This window comes from Channa argus, chromosome 5, assembly GCF_033026475.1.
Source record: "Channa argus isolate prfri chromosome 5, Channa argus male v1.0, whole genome shotgun sequence".
Taxonomy (NCBI): Eukaryota; Metazoa; Chordata; class Actinopteri; order Anabantiformes; family Channidae; genus Channa; species Channa argus.
Window position 1 is genome coordinate 11,134,559 of NC_090201.1, and position 22,652 is coordinate 11,157,210.

A 22,652-nucleotide genomic window follows, 5' to 3' on the forward strand; every position below is an offset into this window, starting at 1 on the left:
GACACTGTACAAAACAATTGACAAACAAAACCATAGACAATGACAGGACAATACAATTACAGGTTATAGTAAGTAGTCCATCTTGAACAGGTAGGTTTTGAGTCTGGATTTGAAGTCCAGAAGAGAGTCAATGTTTCTAATGTCCAGTGGGAGCGAGTACGGGAGTTTGGGAGCAGAGCGGCTGAATGCTCTGCTACCCATGTTGCTGAGGTGAGCGGGGGTCACAGTGAGCTGGATGGATGAGAAAGATCTGAGAGAGTGGGAGGAGGTGGCGATGTGGAGATCAGACAGGTATAGAGGGGAGAGGTTTTGAATGGCCTCAAAGGTGTACAGCAGGATTTAGAATTCTATTCTGTATTTAGCCAGGAGCCAGTGGAGTTGCTGTAGGATAGGGGTGATGTGATGAAATGAAAATGTTTTTGGTGATGATGCGAGCAGCTGAGTTATGGACCAGTTGGAGTTTATGGAGGGATTTACGGGGAAGGCCAAAGAGAAGATGGTTGCAATAGTCAATACGGGAGGTGACAAGGCTGTGAACAACGATGGACGCCATATGGGGGGTGAGGGAGGGGTGGAGATGATTAATGTTTTATAAGTGAAAATATGCAGATCTGGTGATGTTATTGATGTGGGATTGGAATGATAATGAGCTGTCAAGGATGACCCCCAGACTCTTAACCTGAGGGGAGGGGGAAACAGAAGAGCTTTCAATTGTGAGAGAAAAACATCTTTGGATAATGTGGCTTTTTTTTACCAATGAGGAGTTCAGGTTTATCAATGTTAAATTTCAGGAAATTTGAGGTGAATCAGGAATTATTTTTCCAGAAAGGCAGTTGGTAAGGGGTGTGTGGAATGAGTTTTTTTATATATGTAGAGCTGGGTTTCATCAGCTAAGCAGTGGAAAAGTATATTGAATTTGTGGAAAATATTGACAAGAGGAAGGAGGTAGGTGATGAAGAGAAAGGGCCACAGGACAGAGCCCTAGGGCACAGGAGACAGGCTAGAAACTGAAGGGTTTGACATGGATTAACTGAGCGTATTTGTATTAGTGTATATACTTTAGTTTTCCTTCAATGACGGTATCTGAGTCAGTGGCCCTAATGAGTGCGTTTAACAAATCTACTTTCACACTTCCATAAATAAGCATGAGACTGCATACAGATGAACATCTAAATATTCTTTTAATTCAGCATATTAAGAATACATAATTGTCCATGAATGCAGCTCAGCTACTGAATACCACAGACCTTGGACCTATCACTGTCTTCAGATGATCTTCAGGTTACAACTTGCTTTGAGCCTAGTTTGGCATCATTACTCCTATGTGTAAGTGTATGAACTGGGTTTTGTAGGTTCTCACAATTATCAATGTATATAACATGTGGAGAAGTGTTAAGTTCTATAGGCAAAACTGCTGTGTGTCCATTGCTCTCATACAGTGGTATCAACAAAGTGCACACATTCTCACTCATAATGTATACATCCAGATGTCCAAAACAAACAAAAAAAACAACTGCATACACTGCTTATTTATCCAGAAGTCTTCGAAGACCATTTTCATGGATTTTCAGCACACACTCATTTGCGCTTAATTTGGCTGAATCTGTTCATTGAGTTGAGTGATTTTTCAGCAAGTTGTCCATAAAGAATCCATTAAAACCAGACTACCCCCAGCAATCTTCTCTTTGCCAGTGGTAGACAAAAGGTTCAGACTGACCAATTACTGCTCTTAATGTTACAGCGTATTGATCAAACACACCAGATATTACACAATGTCCATAATTTTGTACAGTCACCCACTGATTAGGCTCATTGTATTCATAGTGCTGCGTCTGTCAAAATTGAACCTCTCGAGGAATGTTTTGCACTTCTTAGAAGTGACCAACTGTCAATAATAAAATTTGTTTAACCTAAATTTTAAATATGTACACATGTACATGTATCCATACGACTATGTTTGAGCAACACAGTGAATCTGATTGGCATAGGTCCTCAAGTCAATTCAACATTTGGTTTCAAGATAATTCACACATTCTAAAGATGCCCATAATTCAATATATAATCAAAATTTCAAGTGTTAGTCAGAATATTAAGCCCAATGTCTTACAATATCAATAACAAAATCATATGTGTATAAAATGCACTTGAGGAAGGCATTGCGTATTTTTTAAACTCACAATCAGTAACAGCACAGTCTGGTGAAGAATGTAACAAAGCTAATGTCAAATTGGAGACCCTGATTGAGAAGATTGTAGGAGACACAAAGGGAAACTGATCACATCAGACTTTCATGGCCACATTTTGAATAAAAATGAGGTTTTGTGGGAAAGAAAAGAACAATGATCGACGCTCGGCAGTGGCGCCAAGCACATCCTGATAATAGCCATAAAAGTTTTCGCAATAATAATGTGTGATGTGGATGGCTAATGATTAATTACTGGCTAAACACAAACATCTATGACTTTGACTTAGTAGTGTATTATCACTCTAGGCAGCCTTTTTGACATTTGAGTACACACCCTGATGCTAAAGCTGAGGTTAATTCAGGATTAATCTACATCATCTGATTACAGGTTGATAGAATATGAGAATATCTATCACAGGTTAATAAGTTTGCATAGACCCTGGAATCCCAACCATCACCATCTCAAAAACATAATGAATCTACCACACCAATGGTATACCCAACTTCACCCTTTGTACTGATTTCAGTAGATATAAAAAGCACAATAAAAGCTGTAATAGCCTTCTTGTTACACTTACATTCTTTTATACTTCTGTTGTTTAAAATTACAAAAACACCTTTGTGGCACATAGAAATTGTTATTTCTCCATAAAGGATTTTGTGAACCTCTTCAAAACAATTTTGTTGGCATCATGCCACCAACGTTGTCAAACACCAAAAAGTGTTCTTAATCCACGTGTTTAGTAAAATAAAGCCGACTATGCCTGCTTTTGCAGCATCATGATACACAGCAATAAACTCATAAACTTTATTTAAAGAAGTACAAAGAGTGAAATGGGGTATGTTCTTACAAACACTCAGAGAAGACATCCACATGTAAACATATGCTGCATTTGTGGTGTTGCTCTTTTCTCCAACAGCTAAAAAAAATAAAAGCATAAAACACTGTAGGAGCATACAGTCCTTGGAGAGCGAGGAGAGGAAGGGGAAGTCGGGTCGGCATCCTTTGTGTGATCATGCCACTTTCTTTAGCTGGCGATTTTCTCAATTTCATCCAAATCATCCGTGTCTAGTTTTTCAATTTTTTTATCTGTAGAGAAAACAACCATAGAATACGGATGAGCTCATTTAGAGGTTTAACATGTGGCAGCTCAGGACCTTGAAAAACCCCCATCTCTAAAAGAATCAGTACTTGTGTTTTAAGACCAACAATATATAGTAATTACAAGTTCTTTCACATGCCAAAAAGATGAAATGCATCTTATCAAGTTGATCATCTGTTTGTGTGTATGAGAGAGAAAGGTGACTCGCTGTTGTCAGACTTACTGAAATGCTCCTGGATCCTGTTTAGGATGTTCATGCTCATCTTGCTGTCCACCATGTTGATGGCCAGCCCCCTTTTGCCAAATCGACCTGTGCGGCCAATCCTGTGCAGGTATGTCTCATTGTCGGGATTACCATCCTTGTCAACTGGCAAGTCAAAGTTGATCACCACAGAAACCTGCTCAACGTCAATGCCTAATGGTAAAACAAGCAAGCAGAAAGTTATTTTATTAATAGTTGTCATCTCATAGTTTAGACCTACTGACACAGCTCCACTTAATTTTACTGGCTGTACATTACGCTCACCATGCAGGCCAGGGTAGCTCACAGCGATGAAGCTGATACACATGATACTGATGCATTCAGGTTTTGACTAATTATTCTAAGCAAGAGTGTGAATCTGTGAAATTTTAAAAATGTTGAAATATCAAAAACAGCAAACATTTTAAGTTAGATTTCTATTTTAAGGTTTGCACTGGGAACACAAGTTATACTACATGTGGGCTTTCCTGAAGTCATACATCTTGAGTTACACATTTGTGTGTAAATGTAATATGTGAACTTTATCAATCCACCTTTTCCACATCTTATTTCTATATCTATTTTACCACTGTTTAATACATCAGCTATTACTAAAATTTTTAATTGCATTTTTAATTTACATTACCATTCCTAATATTTTGTCCTTACCTCGAGCACAAACATTTGTGGTGACCAGGACTTTCTCCTTGCCATCTCTGAAGCGTTCAATGACAGCTGCCCTCTGTTCCACCTGCATCTCCCCACTGAGCAGCGCCACCTGGTGTCCTTCTCTGGACAGCTCACCTGCCAGCCAGCCTGCAGTCTTCCTTGTCTGGATCACACAGAAGGTAGAACATACTGTAGCTACTTCACAATCTAACTAGCTGTTACTTAACACAGGAAAAAATGTAAAAAACACACTTCACTTAGAGAAGCAACAAGAAGAAAAATTAGAAACCTGCTTGTTTATAAAATAAAAGGCACAGCCATACTTCTATGTGAACTCACATGGCAAAATATCATGGCCTGGGCAATGGTAATAGCTCCATAGATATTACAGAGGGCTTGGAACTTCTCCTCCTTGCAGTTGCACAGCACATAGTACTGCTTAATAGTGTCCAGCGTCTCCTCCTCTCTTTTCAACTTGATAATGTTGGGATCAGGCACAATCCGCTGGGCGAAGTTCCAAACTGACTCTTCAAACGTGGCTGAGAACAGCAGCATCTGGCAGCTCTTGGGCAGCATCCTGTGAGGCAGGAAACAGAGAAGTAAAAGATCAGTAGATTTAAATGGAAAGAAGCTAGCAACCAATATGCTCAGCTTTGAAAATGTGTTATTTAGTTACTGTGAATATATTTATACTTGTCCAACTCACACATGACTAATTTTTATTTATTTCTTCTTACCTTTGGATGCGAATGCTCTGGTCCTGGTGTCCCTGTGTTGCAATCATGACGTCAGCCTCATCCAGCACAAAGACCCTGATCTTCTTGGGGTCTATGAACTTGAACTTACTGCACCAGTCCAGCATGGTACCAGGTGTACCAATAACAATCTGTTCCTGCAGCTTCATACCGCGTTGCACTGTAACAGACACAACTAGCTCTCATTAATTTGCAAAAAAAAAAAAACCTCAGGTGCAAGAATGGGAACAATCCAATCTATGATAAAGTATATGAAGCATTACAGGAACCAAATAGGCCTTACATTTATTTCCTCTGATGGCATAGACTAGTTTGACTTCAGGATAGTATTTGCCCATCTGTTCAATCACCTTGCCAGTCTGAAGTGCCAGTTCATATGTAGGTGACACACAGAGACACTGAGAGAGATATAAAATGGGGGGTGGGTGGGAGATTTATTATTTCCAAATGGTAAGTCACACATGTCAATAAAAGGAATTTAAGACTTGCAATATTATATTTCTAGAATAGAAGGATAAGTGAATACTAACCTGAGGATATTTGTTGTTGGGGTCTACATGGCTGAGCATGGCCAGGACAAAGGCAGCTGTTTTCCCTGTTCCTGATTGTGACTGGGCAATCAAATTTTGTGGACTAGGAAGAGAAGGAAATGGGTAATTAGATCACAGGTGCTAAAATGTTGTTGTTTTTTTGAGCATAGAGCACCTCACATAACCATGTAAGTTCAGGCCAACAGATTCTTCACAAGCTTACCATACAGTGTAAGGGATACTTACGGTTCAGCCAGCATCATAGGTAAGGCAGTCTCCTGGATTTTGGATGGCCGGTTGAAACCCATGGCATATACACCCTGAAGTAGCTGTGGTTTGCTGCAGCCAGGAGAAAATAGCCAAATGTAATGTCTGTACCACTTTGAGCATACTGATTAATAAATAACCAATAAATGGACAGGCAGAGACAACACAGGTGCAGTTAAACTATGGGTTCTAATAGAAATGTTACAGTTGTAAAACATCAAGAGTGAGTAAATAAATGGGACAATAAATACCAAGCAGAGACGAATAAACAAAGAACGCTCACTTACAGTCGCAGCTCCTCAAATGACTTAACAGAGTAGAGTGGAGAGTTGGGATCTTTCTGAAGAACTTCCACTTGATTAGTGGTATTGACAAGATTATTCCGGATCAGCTTGTTCAACAATGACTGTGCTGCTTTGTCATCTAAAAAAAAAAAAGTTTTGTTGTTACAAGTCATGAGACAACCAAGTATCTCAGCAAAAGACAAACAAGTTAGACAAATTCACCAGAGGATGAATATCACAGAGAGTGTTATTTTTTTTAAAAAAAAAAGCTTCACCTTTGTCATCATCATCTGTACTCTTTTCTCCTTCAGCTTCTGGCTTTGCAGTTGCACTACTGGAGTCTGTTTTATATGCAGCTGTGCCTGCAATATATAAAATTATAGTTATTTAATAGTCTGAATACTGCATCTTATACCATATGCAGCAATTGGCACTTACCATTTTCTTCTGGTTTCTCTATTATTTGTAGGTGACTGATCTGTAAGGAGGAACATCGGGAAAAGTTTACCAAGTACTTTTGTACACAGTCATGTTTGCCATCGCGAGAGAAGGGGGCGGTTTTAAAATTAAGTTTCTCTCCCATGTAAATACTTTATTAGTAAAGCTAAGCCAGTACTTCTCCATCTTAAGTAGAGCTATTTTGGAGCATCTTGCATCATTCGCTTGCTGAACAGCTACAAGGTAGCGCAAGCTAGCAAGCTGCTAAAGCTAACGTTAACTTATGGAGCACGCAAGATCCCAGCTAGTGCTAACGTAGCCTAGCTCAGAAGCCAAACTACTGGGCACCGGTACTTTCGTTTATTAGTAAATAAAAACTTTACTAAGATCGGCTGCCACAGGGGCCAATTTACTCGTGGATAGAGTAATGACTATCCACCGTATGTATGATGTAAAATAGAATACCAAAAGGGACGTTGGTTATTACCAATATAGCAGAACAGGCCAAAGCATTCTCCAAACAAGCAACAACACGCTAGCTCGTGTTGCGTACGTTAAGATTTACCGATTCCGCCGCTGCTTCTTGTTCGTCCACTGCTTGGGCCCAGGAGTCTGTAGCCATTGTGGGGCAGTTTCTTCTGTTACTGTTGTCAGGGTAACTTGACCGGGAACGCTAACTCAGTGTAGGGAGTCGGTAGTAGGAAAGTAACTAATTTCCACAATGGCGTGCCGAAGCCGATTCCCGAGCACCTTTGCAAGCGCTTACACGTCCGGGCAGAAAGCAGCGGCTCAGCAACAGACTTCCGAGCCTGATGAAAGTTCCCACGCGAGTTACAGAAATTCGCAAATATTAGCGATACCTTTTCAAAACGTGTTGCTTAAAAACTCAAATCAATGCATTTAACATAATTATTCTTTTTCTTTTTTTAATTTATGGTTAATATTCCACATATTAGAGGATAAATCCAGAACATATTAGTCTATCTAGCCTCTAGGTGGCGTCAAAACGTTCTGCATAATCGTCTCAAATGCAATACTTAAATGGCTGTAGAATATCAACATCTTGACACACACCGAGAGAGAGAGTGAAAAAGAGAGAAAAAAGACAGAAAAAGATGCAGTAGATCTTTTTTATTTATGAGCCAAAGTAGGGGCCACGCAGTAACTTGTGAGTGGAGTATCAACCACAAAGTATTACCAACTGTCTCAGAGCCTCAGATCACAAGTTTAGTGTGTGGCACTTAGTTTGTAGAAATTTGGTTTATTGCAAATTATTCTGGTAATATGCACAACTAACAAAGTGGATTGGTAAGGGCTTAAGGTGATGGGGCTGGGTGTAGCTGATGAATTACAAAATTATATTTATAGTGAACTGCTGCCAGTAAATAAAGACCCTGTTCATCTCATTTCAACTCTGCATCAAAATAAGTCACATTTTCTCATTACCATGCATTACTTTCTTAGAGAAAAAATTTCTACAGATTTCCTGAAGTGGGTACAAAAATGTAGGGTCACAATATTTTGTCATGTCCTTGCAAAAAGATCACTGTTGTTGTAAAGCCTATTTAAAACAACAACATCTCCACTAGCTTTATTGTAATAATGAGGCGATAATCCAAAATAACATAACCACCAAATTTAGAAAATCTGAAGCATGAATGAATTCCAGTGATGCAACCGGTGAATCATAATCCTGAAGAAAAAGCTAGTACTGAGTGAGAGAGGCTGCATCCCAGAAAAAAAATTCAAAATCCCTTTGAAAGTGTAATTTATTGGTGTTGAGCTGTGTGTATATCTTTGACCACTCCAACTTTGAGGGGAAACAACAAATATAAAGTATAAAACGAATCAATTTTTTTTAAATTACAGTCAACAAACTTAAAAAAGGACCCTGAGATACTTGTAATGTATGTTTGTGCATTTATAATGTTTAGGGCTTGTGTGTATTTTAGGAACGAATTGAAATCCCTATAGTCTGTAAAAATTATGGATTAGAACGTAGTTTAAGGATCAAGTTAAGATTATTGTTAGGTTATTCAGAAAATACAATTGATTGCTGTCTTGGTGGAAGTGTAATGTCATATTTGACATTACCTTCATATTTCTATGTTAGAAATGAAGTTGGTTAGTTTGGCTTAACATAAAATGGAAAAATGGGTAAGAAAAAATGAGGCTGGCCCTTTGCAAAATCTAAAGTTTAAAAACTACAAATTGTGTTTTTTTGGGAGTTATGAGTGGGACATTCCTAGTTAAGAAATAAGTTAAGTAAGTTAAGTTTATATATATATATATATATATATATATATATATATATATATATATATATATATATATATATATATATATATATATAACATGATCAATAGTGAACTCCAGAGTAGGAGGGATTTGTTGCATTGGACAGAGTTACATACAGTATTTCCAGCATTTATTAAGCTAATCAGCTGCAATCTGTTGTTGTTCAGTATAACATGAAGTGGTATGGATCCTCTCATCTAACCTACAGCAAGAAAATAAATTGTGTATTTAACAAAATGTCAAACTAGGCCTTTTCTCTTTGTGCAGTACAGAACTGAGGGTCTTACTGTTCATCTGAAGACCAACTTATTACTGTGAACAGTTAGGTGCTCCATTATCAATAAAACTTCCTTCCCATTTTGCTACTTTAGTGAAAACCAGGTTATTAACCAGAGCAGGAGTCCACTAAAGACCGTGCAGGAGCTCTCGGGGTCACCTCTGAAGCTAGACTGCTGTGGCTGGCTGCTTCTTAATTGAATGCAGAATTGATTTCACACATTTTGCCAGTTCCACTGGGATAGACAGATAGATGATGACAGTGGCTTTGGATTGTGCTCAAGGAGATTACATTGATCTCTGTTCCGCTGTCATCCAACGGTCAACACTGCTGTGTGCGTCAATCTAAGTTATCTACATATATGTGTGTGGCTATGTTAGTGTGTGTGTGTGTTTCAGTGTGGGAGAGAAGATACTTGGAGTCTCTTAGTTTCTCAGTTTGGAGACAAATTTGTCATAGGCTTGAAAGAAATGAGTTTATTGTTGCCTCCAATCAGCTGCCTTGCTGGAGGTATCCATGGTAACTGAAAGAGTAAAAGTAAGGTTTGAGTTCTCCAGAGAATTAGGTAAACACAGAGAGAAGGCTTTTTGTATTGCCACATAAGGACTCATTTCAAACACCGAATATTACAGAACGGATATCACAGTGGAGTGGTCGCAGTTTTCTGTGTGGACAGACTGAAGAAAGATAGAAACGTTGCCCAGAAACACATAAAATACATAATATAAACCACACATGCATACAATGCATTCAGAAAGTTTTCAGACCCCCTTCACTTTTACAGTTTGCTACGTTGCTGCCTGATTCTATAAATGTTTAGATTCATTTTGTTCTCATTAATCTACACTTTCTACCCCATAATGACAAAGGGAAAACAGAATCTTAAAAAATGTTTGCAAATTCATGTAAAAGGAAAAGCTAAATTATCACATTATCCTAACTATCCAGGCACTTGAACTTTAGCTCAGGGTACTCCCATTTCTCTACATTGTTTCTGAGATGTTTCTACACCTTGACTGGAGTCCATATGTGGTAAATTAAATTGATTGGACATGATTTGGAAATGCACACACCTTGCTATAGAATTCCTCACAGCTTACAATGCATACTGTATGCAGAGTGGTTAGACAGAAGTCTCTCCTCGGTACAAAACATATGAAAGCCCACTTGGGGTTTGCAGACAAGCATCTGACCAACTCTGACACTATGAGGAACAAGGATTTCTGGTCTAATGAAACCAAGTTTGAACGTAAACCAGGCACGGCTCATTACCTGCCCAATACATTGCTCCACTGAAGCATGGTGGTGGCAGCATCATGCTAGTGTTTATTAGCAGCAGTGACTGGGAAACTGGTCACGATTTAGGAAAAGCTTAATGGGGTAAAGTACAGAAATATCCTCAATGAAAACCGGTTCCAAAGAGCTCAGGACTTCAAAATGGGCCAAAGGTTCACCTTTCAACATGACGACGATCCTAAGCACAGAGCCAAGACAACACAGGAATGTCTGTGAATGTCCTAGAGTGGCCCAGCCAGAGCCCTAACTTGAACCCTAGTTTTATAATACTTATGTGATACTTCAGTTTTTCCTTTTTAATAAATGTACAACTATATGTAACCATTCACACTTACCAGAAAGGACACCAGAGGAGAAAAGCACCAGCTACTAGTAACTAAAGACGTCGTTCTGCATAGGGCTGAACCACTTCAACCTGATCATCACCATTAATGGCCAACAACAGACTGGAACAATCATCAGCTACCTCCTCTACTTGGATGACATCAAGCTGTATGCCAGCATTAAACGAGACATTAATGCACTGATCCAGACCACCAGGATGTACTATCAGGACATTGGAACATCATTCAGACTGGTGGTCAGACTGGTGGTCAGATTGTAACAAGAAAAAGGAAGGTAGCCAAAACTAAGGGCATTGTACTACCAGAAAGCAACATAGCTATCATGATCTGGCACTCACATTCACTTCCCGTCCTGGACTTTTATTTTGTACCTCTTTTCTCCATTTCCTGTTCCCAGTTCATTTCACAATTGTTTTCACCTGTTCCTCTGCCTTTTTAAACCCAGCTCTCCCTTTGGTTTCTGTGTCAGATCATCATCTTTGTTTCACCTTGTTATCAATGCAATGTCTCCTGGCTCATCCGTCTCATTGTATTTGGACTCCTGACTCCTGTGTGTTCGCCTTACACTTATGTGTATTTGTTTTCTAGTGTGGGTTTGTCTAGTTAAGGTGTTACGTTCATGTTTAGCTCTCCCAGTGTTTGTTATTTCCTGGTGTCGTTGTTTTAGTTCTTGCTAGCTCCCTCATTTTCTCCTCGGTTAATTAGCCCCATCCTTGTTGGTTTTAAGTTTGGTTTCCCTATGGAGATACTTAATTCCTATAGCCCTGGTTTATGTGTTTGTATGGTGTTCACCTCCCAATATAGTGGCAGTTTGTCCTCCTTGTAGGAGAGAATTTATGTTAGTGTTTTTATTGTTTTTCCTTATAATTGTCAATAAAACTAATTGCTCATCCTAACCCCTCCCACTTGGTTGCACTTGGGTTCACCCTAAAAACTAACCTGACAATAGCAGATGTGGAGTAGAGCTATAAATACCATGGGATGCTGCAGGAAAATGAGGACCACAAGGAATTCAGCAACTGCAAAACACCTACAGAAAGAAAGGCAATTGCTAAGAATGGGCTGAATGGGACGAACTAAGACTGGAGTGTATCAATACCTACGCCCTGTCGGCAATCAGATTCCCTGCTGGCATAATAAACTGTCTAAGGGGCCACTGACATCAAGACAAGGAAGCTCCTTGCAATACATGGAGGGTTTCACCCTAAATCTGGCATCAAGACTGGACACTCAGCGGAAAGAAGGAGGTCGAGGATTAGAGCATCCCAGAGTCAGGATGAAACAACAAAGACCCTTAAATACATCGGGAACATGACCTCAAGTAATGACGTGCAAACTGAATAGGCTTGCAGGAAGCAGAAACCTGAAGATGAGGAACCATTATGGAAGAACGTTATGGAAGAACCCCTTATTGTAGATAGAAGAAGTGGCAAATATTGAAAAATCCTACCAGTGGCTGCACAAAGCTGAACTAAAATACAGCATAGAGGCAATAATTCTGGCAGCACAGGAACAGGGTCTAAGTACAAGATCATCAGAGGTGGGGGTCTACCATACCAGGCAGGATTCCAGGTGCAGTCTGTGCAAAGATGCCCCTGAGACAATCCAGCACATAACAGTCGGCTGGCAGGCAGGGCATATGTGGAACGTGATGTGGCTGGCTATAGTGTACAGAAACATCTCTGCTACGTACAGGCCTGAAGTCTCACAGTCAAAATAGGACACAACTCCAAAGGTAGTTGAGAATGACTAAGCTAAGATCCTAAGGTACTTTCAGATACAGACTGACAAATTGGTCAGGGCCAACCAACCGGACATAGTTGTGGAGAAACAGAAGAAGGCTGTTGTAATAGATGCAGCAATCCTATATGATAGCAACGTGAGGAAGAAAGAACATGAGAAGATTGGGAAATACCAAGGGCTAAAATGGAGTTAGAAAAGGCTCAAGTAGTCACTGTGGTAATTGGAATACTTGGGGCTGTGACCCCCAATAACACCATCTGAGATCTTTTTCCAGAAGAGTGCTGTACTATGAACAGCTACTGTGCAGGACCCTCATCCTCCCAGGCCTCTGGTAGAAGACACAAGCTTGAAGGAAGAAATGAGAATGCCCTGAAATAGGGGCAAGTGGAGAAGTTACATGTTGTGGTTCATCTGAGGTTGCATTTGCCTAATACTAGGACCTACTATGTTCAGATGATTTTTACTGTTTTTAAACAAAGCAAATGTTGATAGAGTTGATGATGCTTTTAAGTTTTTTGTGGGGAGAGTCAAATATGATTCATCATTTCCTTCACTGTCAAAATTTCTATAAAGATAGTTTTTATATTTTTAGTTTACTCTGTTGTTCAGATACTAATATTGATTAAGGGAAGCTAGTGTGTGAGAATGAAGGAATTACTGCACTAGTAGCAGTAGATGTCTGTTTCCCATTTCTTTTTCTCTCTGTCTTTAACATGGAATTTCTAAGGTTGTTGGTTGTCTATAGTCAACAAATTAATCACAATCAAAGGAAGACAAATTATGTAAACACAGAAGCTGTATTCATGGGTCTGTACGTGAAAGACAGACAAGCGGAGGCAGAAAAAGAGAGATTGAGGGTGGATTTCCTCCCAGACCTCTTCTCCCCACTTTCTTTTTTCTCGTAGGAGACATTAAGATTCATACCCCTGATTATTAATTCACCGCTCCTCACTGCTTGCTCCATGCACCTCTAGTGAGAAAATAAAAACAACCTGCACACCCACGCCCAAATTAAAATGGTGATGCAGCACTTGTTTTCTGTCAACAAGAGAGAGCACAGAGAAAGGGAAAGGGAGATAGCATGAGAGAGGCAAGACAACAGGGGAGAGAGTGAAAAACTAAGGGGCTGACAGCTGGTTGGTATTCCTGAGGCTTAGCCTGAGAGGCTGATGGTGCAGAGTGGACATCACCAAGGAATTTCAATGGGGATAGAATGGCTTGCTGTTGTCAGAGTCAGAGCTCTAGCCTTTATGTCTCAGGAATGAATATTTTAATAATATCTGTGTGTTTAATTAAGGGAAAGCTATAAAGATCAGTATTATTAGTCATGTTTATGCATGCAGTCAGATTTTAACATCTTGACTGCGTCAGGCTGTTGCTTTTATTTATTATAGCAAATTATTTGTGGAATTATCAAATGAGTGTTAGGCATTGTGTCAAGCTAGATGTGGGCAGGAAATATTAATTAAAAAGAAATCTGTCTGTGGTTCACAGTCCCACAGTGTTGACCACAGTATTCCGCCAGTAAGCCTGTCATTAGCTTTTGATAGCGGCTGATACCAAAGGTCACTTTGTGGCTAAGGTGTGACAAAATGTAACACAGAAGAATCTCTGTGCTGGGCTGAGCTATCAGGATTTTGCACAGTGTCAGTCCCAAGGTTTGCAGGGCATCCAGTAACATCTGGATCCAGCTTCCCTCCATTCTCCAAGGAGATCCCGCTTTCAGTAAGACTAACTAATTCACTCAACAAACAGCTGGATCATTACATAATATGTGGTGTGGCTCCACTGCCTGGAGTCCTTTGAAAAACCTGAAATAAATTAAGCTGGGTTTTGGTTCGCTCATGCAGACTGAAGTTCAACTGTCAATGGCAATCATGCGGCTGTGTTCATTCGTTTACCGTGGCCAAAGAGCTTTAAGTCTGTCAAGCCTCAGCTCAACAATTTTAAATTCCTTAATAATTTATTGATGGCGCGCAGTCAAATTGCAAATGAATAATGAAGAAGGTCTCAGTACAATGTTGATACAAAACACCTTTTCAGTTGGGCTCATCCATGCTCACAGACCTGCTGACATGTGTACTATGTTTAATCCCTCGTGGTCCAGTGCTGGCACATTGCATGAATCCAGTCTGCATCAGTGAGCTGTGTAATGTTAGTTGATGATGGAGCAACTTAAAAGGCTCCATGTTCTCTTCTATGATTTTGTCTCTGAAGACATTTGCTAGATGAGGCCCTGGAGGTGAAAAAATGGGCTTTTTATAAATGGGCTTAAAAAATATTCACTACACCGACATTTCGAGGAACACATACAATTATTTTGCCTGCTAAACTGATGCAATTGTGTTGGATTAACAATGAAAGTTTGCAACATTTTTGCATAATACTGTACTTGACCACCTCCAGTCTCAGTCAATTGGACAGCTACGTTGTGTGTTTGGCCAAGAGCCAATCACGCTTGTAGAACAAATTAAGTGACCAATGGCGGGTTTCCATCTAGGTCAGCATCTTTTATTCAGGAGGCACGCGTACACAGTTACATGCCATCCCACCCCGGGGGCCCTGCAGAGACCCACTCTGCCACTGAGAGATTGCCCACCATTTTGTTCTGTTTTGAAAAGGATCTCCATGCATGAGATTAGCTGGGGGGTCCACAGCTCTTTCCTTTATTGTTTTGCTTTCCTGCTGTGTGTGCAGGGCATGCATACATGCGTGGTATTAAACTGTATCTTTGGGTGTTTCAATGGGGGTTTGCTTATTGCAGGGACAAATACGATCTCAGAGGAGACATCCGATGCCCATTCTGCGTAAAAAAACTGGAGTGAACTGCTCCCGAGGTTATAGCATCTCAATCTGTCAGTGGTATTTACAGCACAGCACAATACAAAACGGGCATTTAAGTACAAAGATGTATACATGTTGTAGCGTAAGGTGGGGTCAAAAGGTAACATGGCATGTTTTAGGGTCACAGGAGCCCCTCTTCTCTTAAACTGGTCATGATTCTGCACTGCTGCAGAATTTATGATCAGTCATTCCTGACATTTACACATACAGAGGCTTGTTGCATGGACAAAGCCACAGTTGACATGGTGCTTTCAACAACACAGCCAACGTGCAATGAACCAATGTCGTAATGTGCACAAGTGGTCACACAAGTACGTAAAGTTGGTTATGATGCTTTACGATGCCACTGCACCAAAATGAAAAAAAGTTCTCCCTTTCTCTCTCTCAGCCATTGGTTTCCCTTCACAGACTTAAAGCAGCAACAAAGCAACTAGGCAGAGAGCAAGAGATGGAGAGTAAGAGACTGGGGATGTGGTTGCTATAGTAACCATCTGGTTGGTCTGAACTGTTCCTCCCTGCCATTCGTTTTGTCATACTGAGCCCATGTCTCTCTCTCTCTCTCCCTTCTCTCTTCCTGTACTCACACTGTTATTTATCCCTCTCTTTTCCTCCTTCTCTCGCAGCACTCTATCTCTCTTATCTCCTCATCTCCTCTCGTGCCACTCTCCTGGTCTCTTCCAATCTGCTGCCCTCCCTTCTCCCTCCTTCTTTCTCCAGCTCTTCTCACGTTCCTTGGAAAACAGTGAGAGACAGTGTTTAATGTTAATGTGAAATGGTCCTTCCATCTTTGTCTTTTTGAATGTTTGTTCATTTTTCTCACCCAGCCACAGCACTCCAAAATGTGGACTCTTATTTTTTTCAGACAAGAACAATACATGAGGGCAGGGTACACAGTGACAGAATTTGGAGCTGAATAAAAGCTGGAATGATATCTGAGAGGAAACTTGCTTGAAAGATTGACGTCACCTGCAATCCTGATTTAGCTGCAACCAAAGTAGTTTGTTATCATCATATCATAGGCAGGATTGTTTGTGTGGTCATTTACTCCAGCTCTGCCAAAAACAAACTTGATGTAAATCCCGCACAGGATCAGGCAGAATATTCTCATGGGGTGGCTAAAGGGGATATTAATTTATTTTTCCAACCAGGAATGCATTTCCCTTTTTCCACTTATAGGTGGCTGTCCTTGTGAATTCCCAGTTAAGAACAGACACACACACACACACACACACACAGAGCCATGTAGAAACTGATATGTATCACACACAAAAAATAGCAAAATGTGAATAAATACACCAACATCTGCATACATGTGGTGGAATGAAATGCAAATGTCTCCTCAGTCATTTGCATGCCATACAAACTCCACTACTGCATCATGTAAAGGCTATTCATTCAAGAAAGAGACAAGGTGATTTTCCCAGGGAGTGGTTTACTGTGTGAGGTCACAGGGGGTATTTCCCTGGAATGACAAAAAAGGTCAGATTCAGGCATCCACAGGAGAGGAGGGTTTATCTGGGAGAATCAGACAGGCCAGAGTGTGCACACAGTGTGTAACCATGTGTGTGTGCAGCTTACAGGGAGCTAAAAGGGTGCGGTTTTCCTTGGTTTTGTTTGCTTTCCTCCCTCTCTTTCTTCCCTGAGTGTTTATTTCTCTTACCTTGCTGATCCTCCTCTTCTCCTTTGCTCTTCTTCTATACCTGCCAGTGCTTGCATAACCTAACAGTTATCCAGATCTTGACTTGAAGCCACACCTTTCACGGCACCAGTGACACACTCTCGAACACTCTTCACTACAAAACTCGGTGACTGTGATGATTAATGAAAATGTGTTGTGTGTGTGTGTGTGTGTGTGCAGCTATAGTGTTTGGGTCATAAACCTGCCTTTGAGATACTCTCCCAATATGGCTCTTGATGAAGATAGAGGTAGACATTAAGAACGTTTATCTACTTCCTGCCCACCGGATTTTAAGTGAGGGACAAACATCATAGAGAAATAATATTAAATATCTAAGAACATCAGAATGAGACACAGCTAGAGGTGAAGATCAACTGTAGATTGTTGCTAAATAAGGCTTCTCATGGTATGTCTCAATGTTGTGTCATTTAAGGTCCATCATTTGGTGCTTATATTGGAGCCTGAGTTCCTCCTGAGAAATGTGGTTGTTGATGACATCTTAGGAGAACAACATAATAGACTACTGGTTGAGACTTTAATTGATAAATGTTGGAAAACCACACAGTAGTTATTTCTACACAGCCATTATCATTTTTCTCTTTTCTCCTTTCTTTTATAAATGTTTTTTTAAAGATGGGCAATTTTATTGCTTATTTTAATTATGTTACAATACAAAATCTTGAATAATTATGATCATAATCAGTGCTGTTTCCTTATTTTTTTTAACTTGTGTATTTGCTGTTACATCATTTGAATTTTTTATTTTATTTTTTCAATTTATAAGAGGCAAAAGTGAAATCCTTCAAAATGCCAGGACAGTTTGATTCTTGTCAATCAAATTTTAGCTTACAGTCAGTGTTTGTGTGTATTCACAGGGCACCTGTTCCTCTTCACCAATACAGTTTTTCTACTGTTTGGCCTTAAGTTGTAATGAATATTGAGATTTAGTGAAATTGTGCAGTGTTTGAAATTAATGCACCTGGAATTCAGAAATCCAGATGATTATTCTTCTACTTCCTATGAGTCACATCCGTAGATGCATTGGTCAGGTGCTCAATCCCCTGAATTTCTCCCTGATATCTGTTGCAAAAATGGCAAAATTATTTGACCTAGGGGGGAGAAAAGTTTTGAAAATCGTAAGGATGTAATACTAAACATAGAGAAAAAAGATATCTTAATCGAGTGTATGGCAGATATGAACCTCAAAAATTGTTCTCGCACATTCTCAACATTACAGGCTTTACCAAATTGTCTTCACCAAATTAAGATGTGCAGCAGGAGTACTGTAAAGAGTTTCTTTTTCTCTCCATCTGTGTAATAATCAGCAGCATGTTACTGGTTGAGTAGTACAGGTTCGACTGTATGGATATAGTGTGTGACTCCATGTTAAAACTGCCAAACTTGACAAGCTTCCACTGCAACATTTTGGATGAAAGGACACACCACTAAGATAATCATAAAGCGTGGCTCTCTAAATGTAACATCCTCTCTTCCTGTGTGAGGATGTTACTGCAGTAGGCGCTATTGTCATGGTTGACTGCCGTCTTGGAAAAAGGGACTATTTTGGCAGGATAATGCGGTCACGCCACTGATTGAATAGGGGGTCTTAAGAGAAGAGGGCAGAGATAAGAGAATGGAGAAAATTCCATTAAAGATAGCGATGGTATCAAGCCGGGGCTCCAGGGATGACGATCCTGCACCAAAACCCACCGCTGCACCCATCGAGTGCAAGGTGCATCTGTTACCATGGTACCGGACCCAGGCAGCCCCTTTCATGTCTGTCAAGACTGGTAAGGGAGAGAGACTAGCAATATGTTAGTGGAGGTTCCAGTTGGATGTGAAAACCAACTGGAACCTCCACTAACATAACACTAACATGTATGTGTTCCATCACACATCTTGCCTGTTCGCGGTTTGAGAAGCTGACAGAGACTCGTCACACAACATGAATCATTTAGACACCACAGCAGAGTTGGAAATGTCAGGTCTCATCAGTGTTCCTTATGCCTCAGTGCCCCTGCACCATTTACATCTCTGGCAATGGAGTAATGGTGAGGACTTCATTAAAGAGAGGAGCTGAGATTTTAGATGCAAACAGACATTTATTGCATTGGAAAGCAGTGATGTACATTTTTTCCCCACAGAATCATTTGCAATACTGTAGCACTTCATGAGATGATAGTCTGTTGCACAGTTATCCAAGCTGTGTCTCAACTCTCCTTTCAACACATCAAGACAATGTGTAGATTTCAAATTCCCAATGGGATTACCCATTCTTATTTTTTCCCACTTTTGTCTCTTTCCATACATAATCTTTCCAAGGGATGGGATGCTACTTTCTCACAGTGGAAAATGCTGACTTGACCTTCCATGGAAGCCAGATAAGAAAACCAGTAACAGCAGTGTAAACTATACAAGGAGCATGTCCAAAAGTCAGCCAAGCCATTTCCTAGTGTCTTTACCTTTCTGATACAAAACTAGATTTGTGTTTTTGCTACAGTTTTTAAAACAGTTAAAAAAACAAAAGCAACATCAAGATACATAATTCCTTATTGTAAACCACAATCAACACTAAACAGTAAATAGTACTTTGTCATAATCTTTATTACAAGATATTAGGCCACTGTACAAATCAGTGTGAACCATACAGTACAACGCAGAATTAAGACTGTTTCTCGAGGTTTGTCATTCAAAGCTGTATACGAGGTGCTTCAAGAATACACAAGAGTTTCAGAACTTCTGCCGTGCATGCATGATTTCATATTTGCCATGCATGAGTTGGTATTTCAGTGTTTTAAGAAAGAGCCCTAAAAAATGGCAACCCAACAAAAAACTGAACTGTATGAGTAAATGTATAAAGCACAAAAAAGAACAAGTTGTTCGGTACAGTATATCCCTCATGAGATTTGGCACACACGATAATGCACAATGCAATATAAATAGTTTATCAATAGGGTGTGTACAGTCAGATTACAGTATCAACCAATCCAGATGAAAGCCCGGGAAGCTTACAAACAGGTGGGAGGTACACTTTATATAAATGACTCGTTAGCTGCAAAATATGTTAACAAAAAAACAACCAAAAAACACTCAGGCAACATCAATAATTGTTAAGTGAAAAAAATATCACTCTCATTTGCTCAAAGTTTTCTTGACATATTAAAAAAGAAACACTCCCTCTGGCCTTAGGTCAATGCAAAGACATATTCCAAAGAATCAATAAATAAAGTCTTCAACACAGAAAAAACTAATCAGTTTACCAATTCCCACTTTGTGCAAGAAAATATGGGCTACCCTTTCCATATTTACAAACTCTGTTATTCATTCGTCTTCAATCAAAATGAAGAGCAGAAAGAATGATACCATAGGTTTGATTGATACGATATAGGAGAAGTGTGTGCTTTAGTTTTTATATAAGATTTATTTCTGTATCCTGTCCCTGATTTCTGCATTTCGACAGCATCGCCTCCATCCCTCACCTTGCTGACCCCCCCCCGTCTTCTGCCACTTTGGAATTTATGGCGATACCCCATAATCAAGGGTATGTTTGTTTGTGTCCATGTGTGTGCGTGTGTGTGTGTGTGTGTGTTGTTGGGGTGCACCTGGGGGTCTCCATCGTCGCCATCTCCCGCCCCTACCAGTGTGTGTCACCCTGATGGCCATGACTGACTGGAAGAGGAGGGTGTGGAAGTGCTGCTTGCTGCCACATGAGAGAAAGTGCTTATATACAGTGTCTTTGGATTAAAACTGGTAAATATCGCCATAAAAAATTACAAGTGTCTTTTTTTGGGGGGTCGTGATTCGAGCACTTTAAGCCTCTGATGTGGTCTTCTCTGTTCCATTTTTCAGTGCTTCATTGTCACCATTCTCATCCTCGATCACAACTGTGGATGACAAGGGAGAGAGTTAATGGAGGGGGGGCTCATTATGGTGTGGCGTCTTGAAAATTCACTGGCAGAAGGGCTTTAAAACACGCAACTATTAGCTCTGTGCTGTAATGAGCAGGAGTGATGTGTACGAGCATGAGAAAGTACGACCATGTAAAAAGAGCAAGACAGCCATAAGCAGGATTGTGTGTGTCTCTGTGTTTGATGCACATTTGGAAAAGTGCATGTGTGAATGTTTGCGGGTCTTCTCGCTGTGCATCTACAGATGCCAATTCTTCCATGTCTGTCTGTTTTTCCATGTTTATCTATGCTGTGACTGTACACTATGTGCACAGATACACTATGAAATGTGTATCTGTGCATGTCTGTCCCAGCATAAGTGAACCTCAGTTTTCAAGGACCATCTCATGGGTTTCATCAACAATGCAAGGCACATAAGAGCAACACAGACAGCCTGAGTGGATCATGCAAACACACAAAATCGTAATTACACGGTAGTTAAATCTCAATCGTCCCAACCATTCCCTGGGAAGGGGACATTCAGCATAACTCGGTACAGCTGCATTTAGAGAGAATTTAACAGCACGCATTGCGCATGCAACTTGTGTTGCAATGCGAATGGAATATTTAAAAACCCATACACTCAATAAACATGCACTCAATAGCGTTTTTTCTCTGATCTTACACTCTATGGGAGACTATGTCAAGGCAACTGTGTTGTCTCTCTGGCTTCACACGGAGACATCCTTATTGTGGTCTACTATTAACCTATGTGCGCATTCAACGCATCACCATACAAAAGAAAACGCCTTAATTATATAATTACCCCGTTTGCTCCTGCCTATTTGTCCGAGTTTCGGCGGACGCTTATTCTGTGAGCCACTGAAGAAGTTGTTGGTGTCTTGAAGACGACAGGTGAAGGAAAGGTGTCCCTCGTCGCCCTCATTTCCATAATGACTCATTTTTTCTTCGTTGAAAGGCAGCACTTCCGACATCTCCAAATGCGTCTTTGTCACCAAGGCGCACAAACTGAAATGTATAGGTCGTCGCCAAGCTTGAACTCGGCCGTCTATTACAAACAAAAGGGGGAAAAACAATGTAATCTGCTGTCACGATCAAGCCCTTTCTGTTTACCCCGAAGACACGTGTCTGTCTCCGTAGGTGCGCAACAGAAATAAGAGTAAATCAAAATGTCCTCAGTTTCCACGCTCGTGGGGCTTCGGCAACATTATTCAAAAATTCCAGAGTTTTTTTTCTCTCTGTGCGTATTGCTTTGGAAATGGAGGCGCGCGTACAATGGAGCCGTGGAGCGCCCGCTGGTTTCGAGCGGCTGAACCCGTCGCACGGAAAATCTGAGGAAGAAATGCAAATTGAGGAGCGATGCAAAACACGGATCCCGGGGAGACCTGTCGTGGGAGCTGTACGGGGGTTTTCTGGTGCAGCCCAGAGACGCTTCCAATTGGAGTCGCGGTGTACCAGTGCTCCACTCTCCGGGATCCAAATGCAATCAAGCAAATAACGATTTTAAATTCAAACAGGGCTCGTGAATGTGAGCCAATTCAGACCTTTGTTAAACGTCGTTTACGCGCCACCACCCGACGAGTTAAAGATGTCAAATCCTCCAACCTGCTTTACAGTTTTACAAATTGTACTGTTTATTTTACCGTAACGGGGTTTGAACAATCCTTGTATCCACCGAGTCAGACGTTACCAGAGGATGGCAGTATTTCCATAGACTGAGATGTGACTTTTGGCCCCATATGGCGCACTTCCAGTTCAATCCGGAGGGCCTGCGCCGTTTTCACTTCATCTC

At 40.5% G+C, this 22,652-nt stretch overlaps 2 protein-coding genes across 5 annotated transcripts; both read right to left on the reverse strand.

Moving 5' to 3' along the window:
• Positions 1-1,164: 1,164 nt before the first annotated feature.
• On the reverse strand, positions 1,165-7,259 carry ddx19b (DEAD-box helicase 19b). 2 transcript variants are annotated; one of them, XM_067503265.1, is made up of 12 exons: positions 7,026-7,259; positions 6,473-6,512; positions 6,310-6,396; positions 6,038-6,173; positions 5,730-5,822; positions 5,484-5,586; positions 5,237-5,351; positions 4,936-5,113; positions 4,538-4,775; positions 4,199-4,361; positions 3,512-3,703; positions 1,165-3,275 (listed from the first exon to the last, which is right to left on the reverse strand). In XM_067503265.1, exons 1-12 carry the CDS (start codon positions 7,092-7,094, stop codon positions 3,214-3,216), a joined length of 1,476 nt encoding a protein of 491 aa, XP_067359366.1. In that variant the 5' UTR covers positions 7,095-7,259; the 3' UTR covers positions 1,165-3,213. The 2 variants fall into 2 exon arrangements, with proteins under 2 accessions (XP_067359366.1, XP_067359367.1); XM_067503266.1 differs by having other exon boundaries at positions 7,038-7,258.
• A 12,279-nt stretch (positions 7,260-19,538) lies between these two features.
• camk2n1 (calcium/calmodulin dependent protein kinase II inhibitor 1) lies at positions 19,539-22,644 on the reverse strand. 3 transcript variants are annotated; one of them, XM_067505734.1, is made up of 3 exons: positions 22,504-22,644; positions 21,666-21,908; positions 19,539-20,836 (listed from the first exon to the last, which is right to left on the reverse strand). In XM_067505734.1, the coding sequence occupies exons 2-3, from the start codon at positions 21,832-21,834 to the stop codon at positions 20,763-20,765; spliced, it is 243 nt and encodes an 80-aa protein (XP_067361835.1). In that variant the 5' UTR covers positions 21,835-21,908; positions 22,504-22,644; the 3' UTR covers positions 19,539-20,762. The 3 variants fall into 3 exon arrangements, with proteins under 3 accessions (XP_067361835.1, XP_067361836.1, XP_067361834.1); XM_067505735.1 differs by having other exon boundaries at positions 22,405-22,545; XM_067505733.1 differs by lacking the exon at positions 22,504-22,644 and having other exon boundaries at positions 21,666-22,393.
• Between the last annotated feature and the right edge of the window lie 8 nt (positions 22,645-22,652).

What these genes read in the sequence shown, in the direction of transcription:
- ddx19b (XM_067503265.1), bottom strand. Translation starts at nt 7,094, where the DNA reads ATGGCTACAGACTCCTGGGCCCAAGCAGTGGACGAACAAGAAGCAGCG. An exon ending in TGCCATCAGAGGAAATAAAT is followed by an intron (nt 5,114 to 5,236) that starts GTAAGGCCTATT and finishes TGTCTGTTACAG; the next exon opens with TGCAACGCGGTATGAAGCTG. An exon ending in CAGAGCATTCGCATCCAAAG is followed by an intron (nt 4,776 to 4,935) that starts GTAAGAAGAAAT and finishes CCTGCCTCACAG; the next exon opens with GATGCTGCCCAAGAGCTGCC.
- camk2n1 (XM_067505734.1), bottom strand. Translation starts at nt 21,834, where the DNA reads ATGTCGGAAGTGCTGCCTTTCAACGAAGAAAAAATGAGTCATTATGGA. An exon ending in AATAGGCAGGAGCAAACGGG is followed by an intron (nt 20,837 to 21,665) that starts GTAATTATATAA and finishes TGTCATCCACAG; the next exon opens with TTGTGATCGAGGATGAGAAT.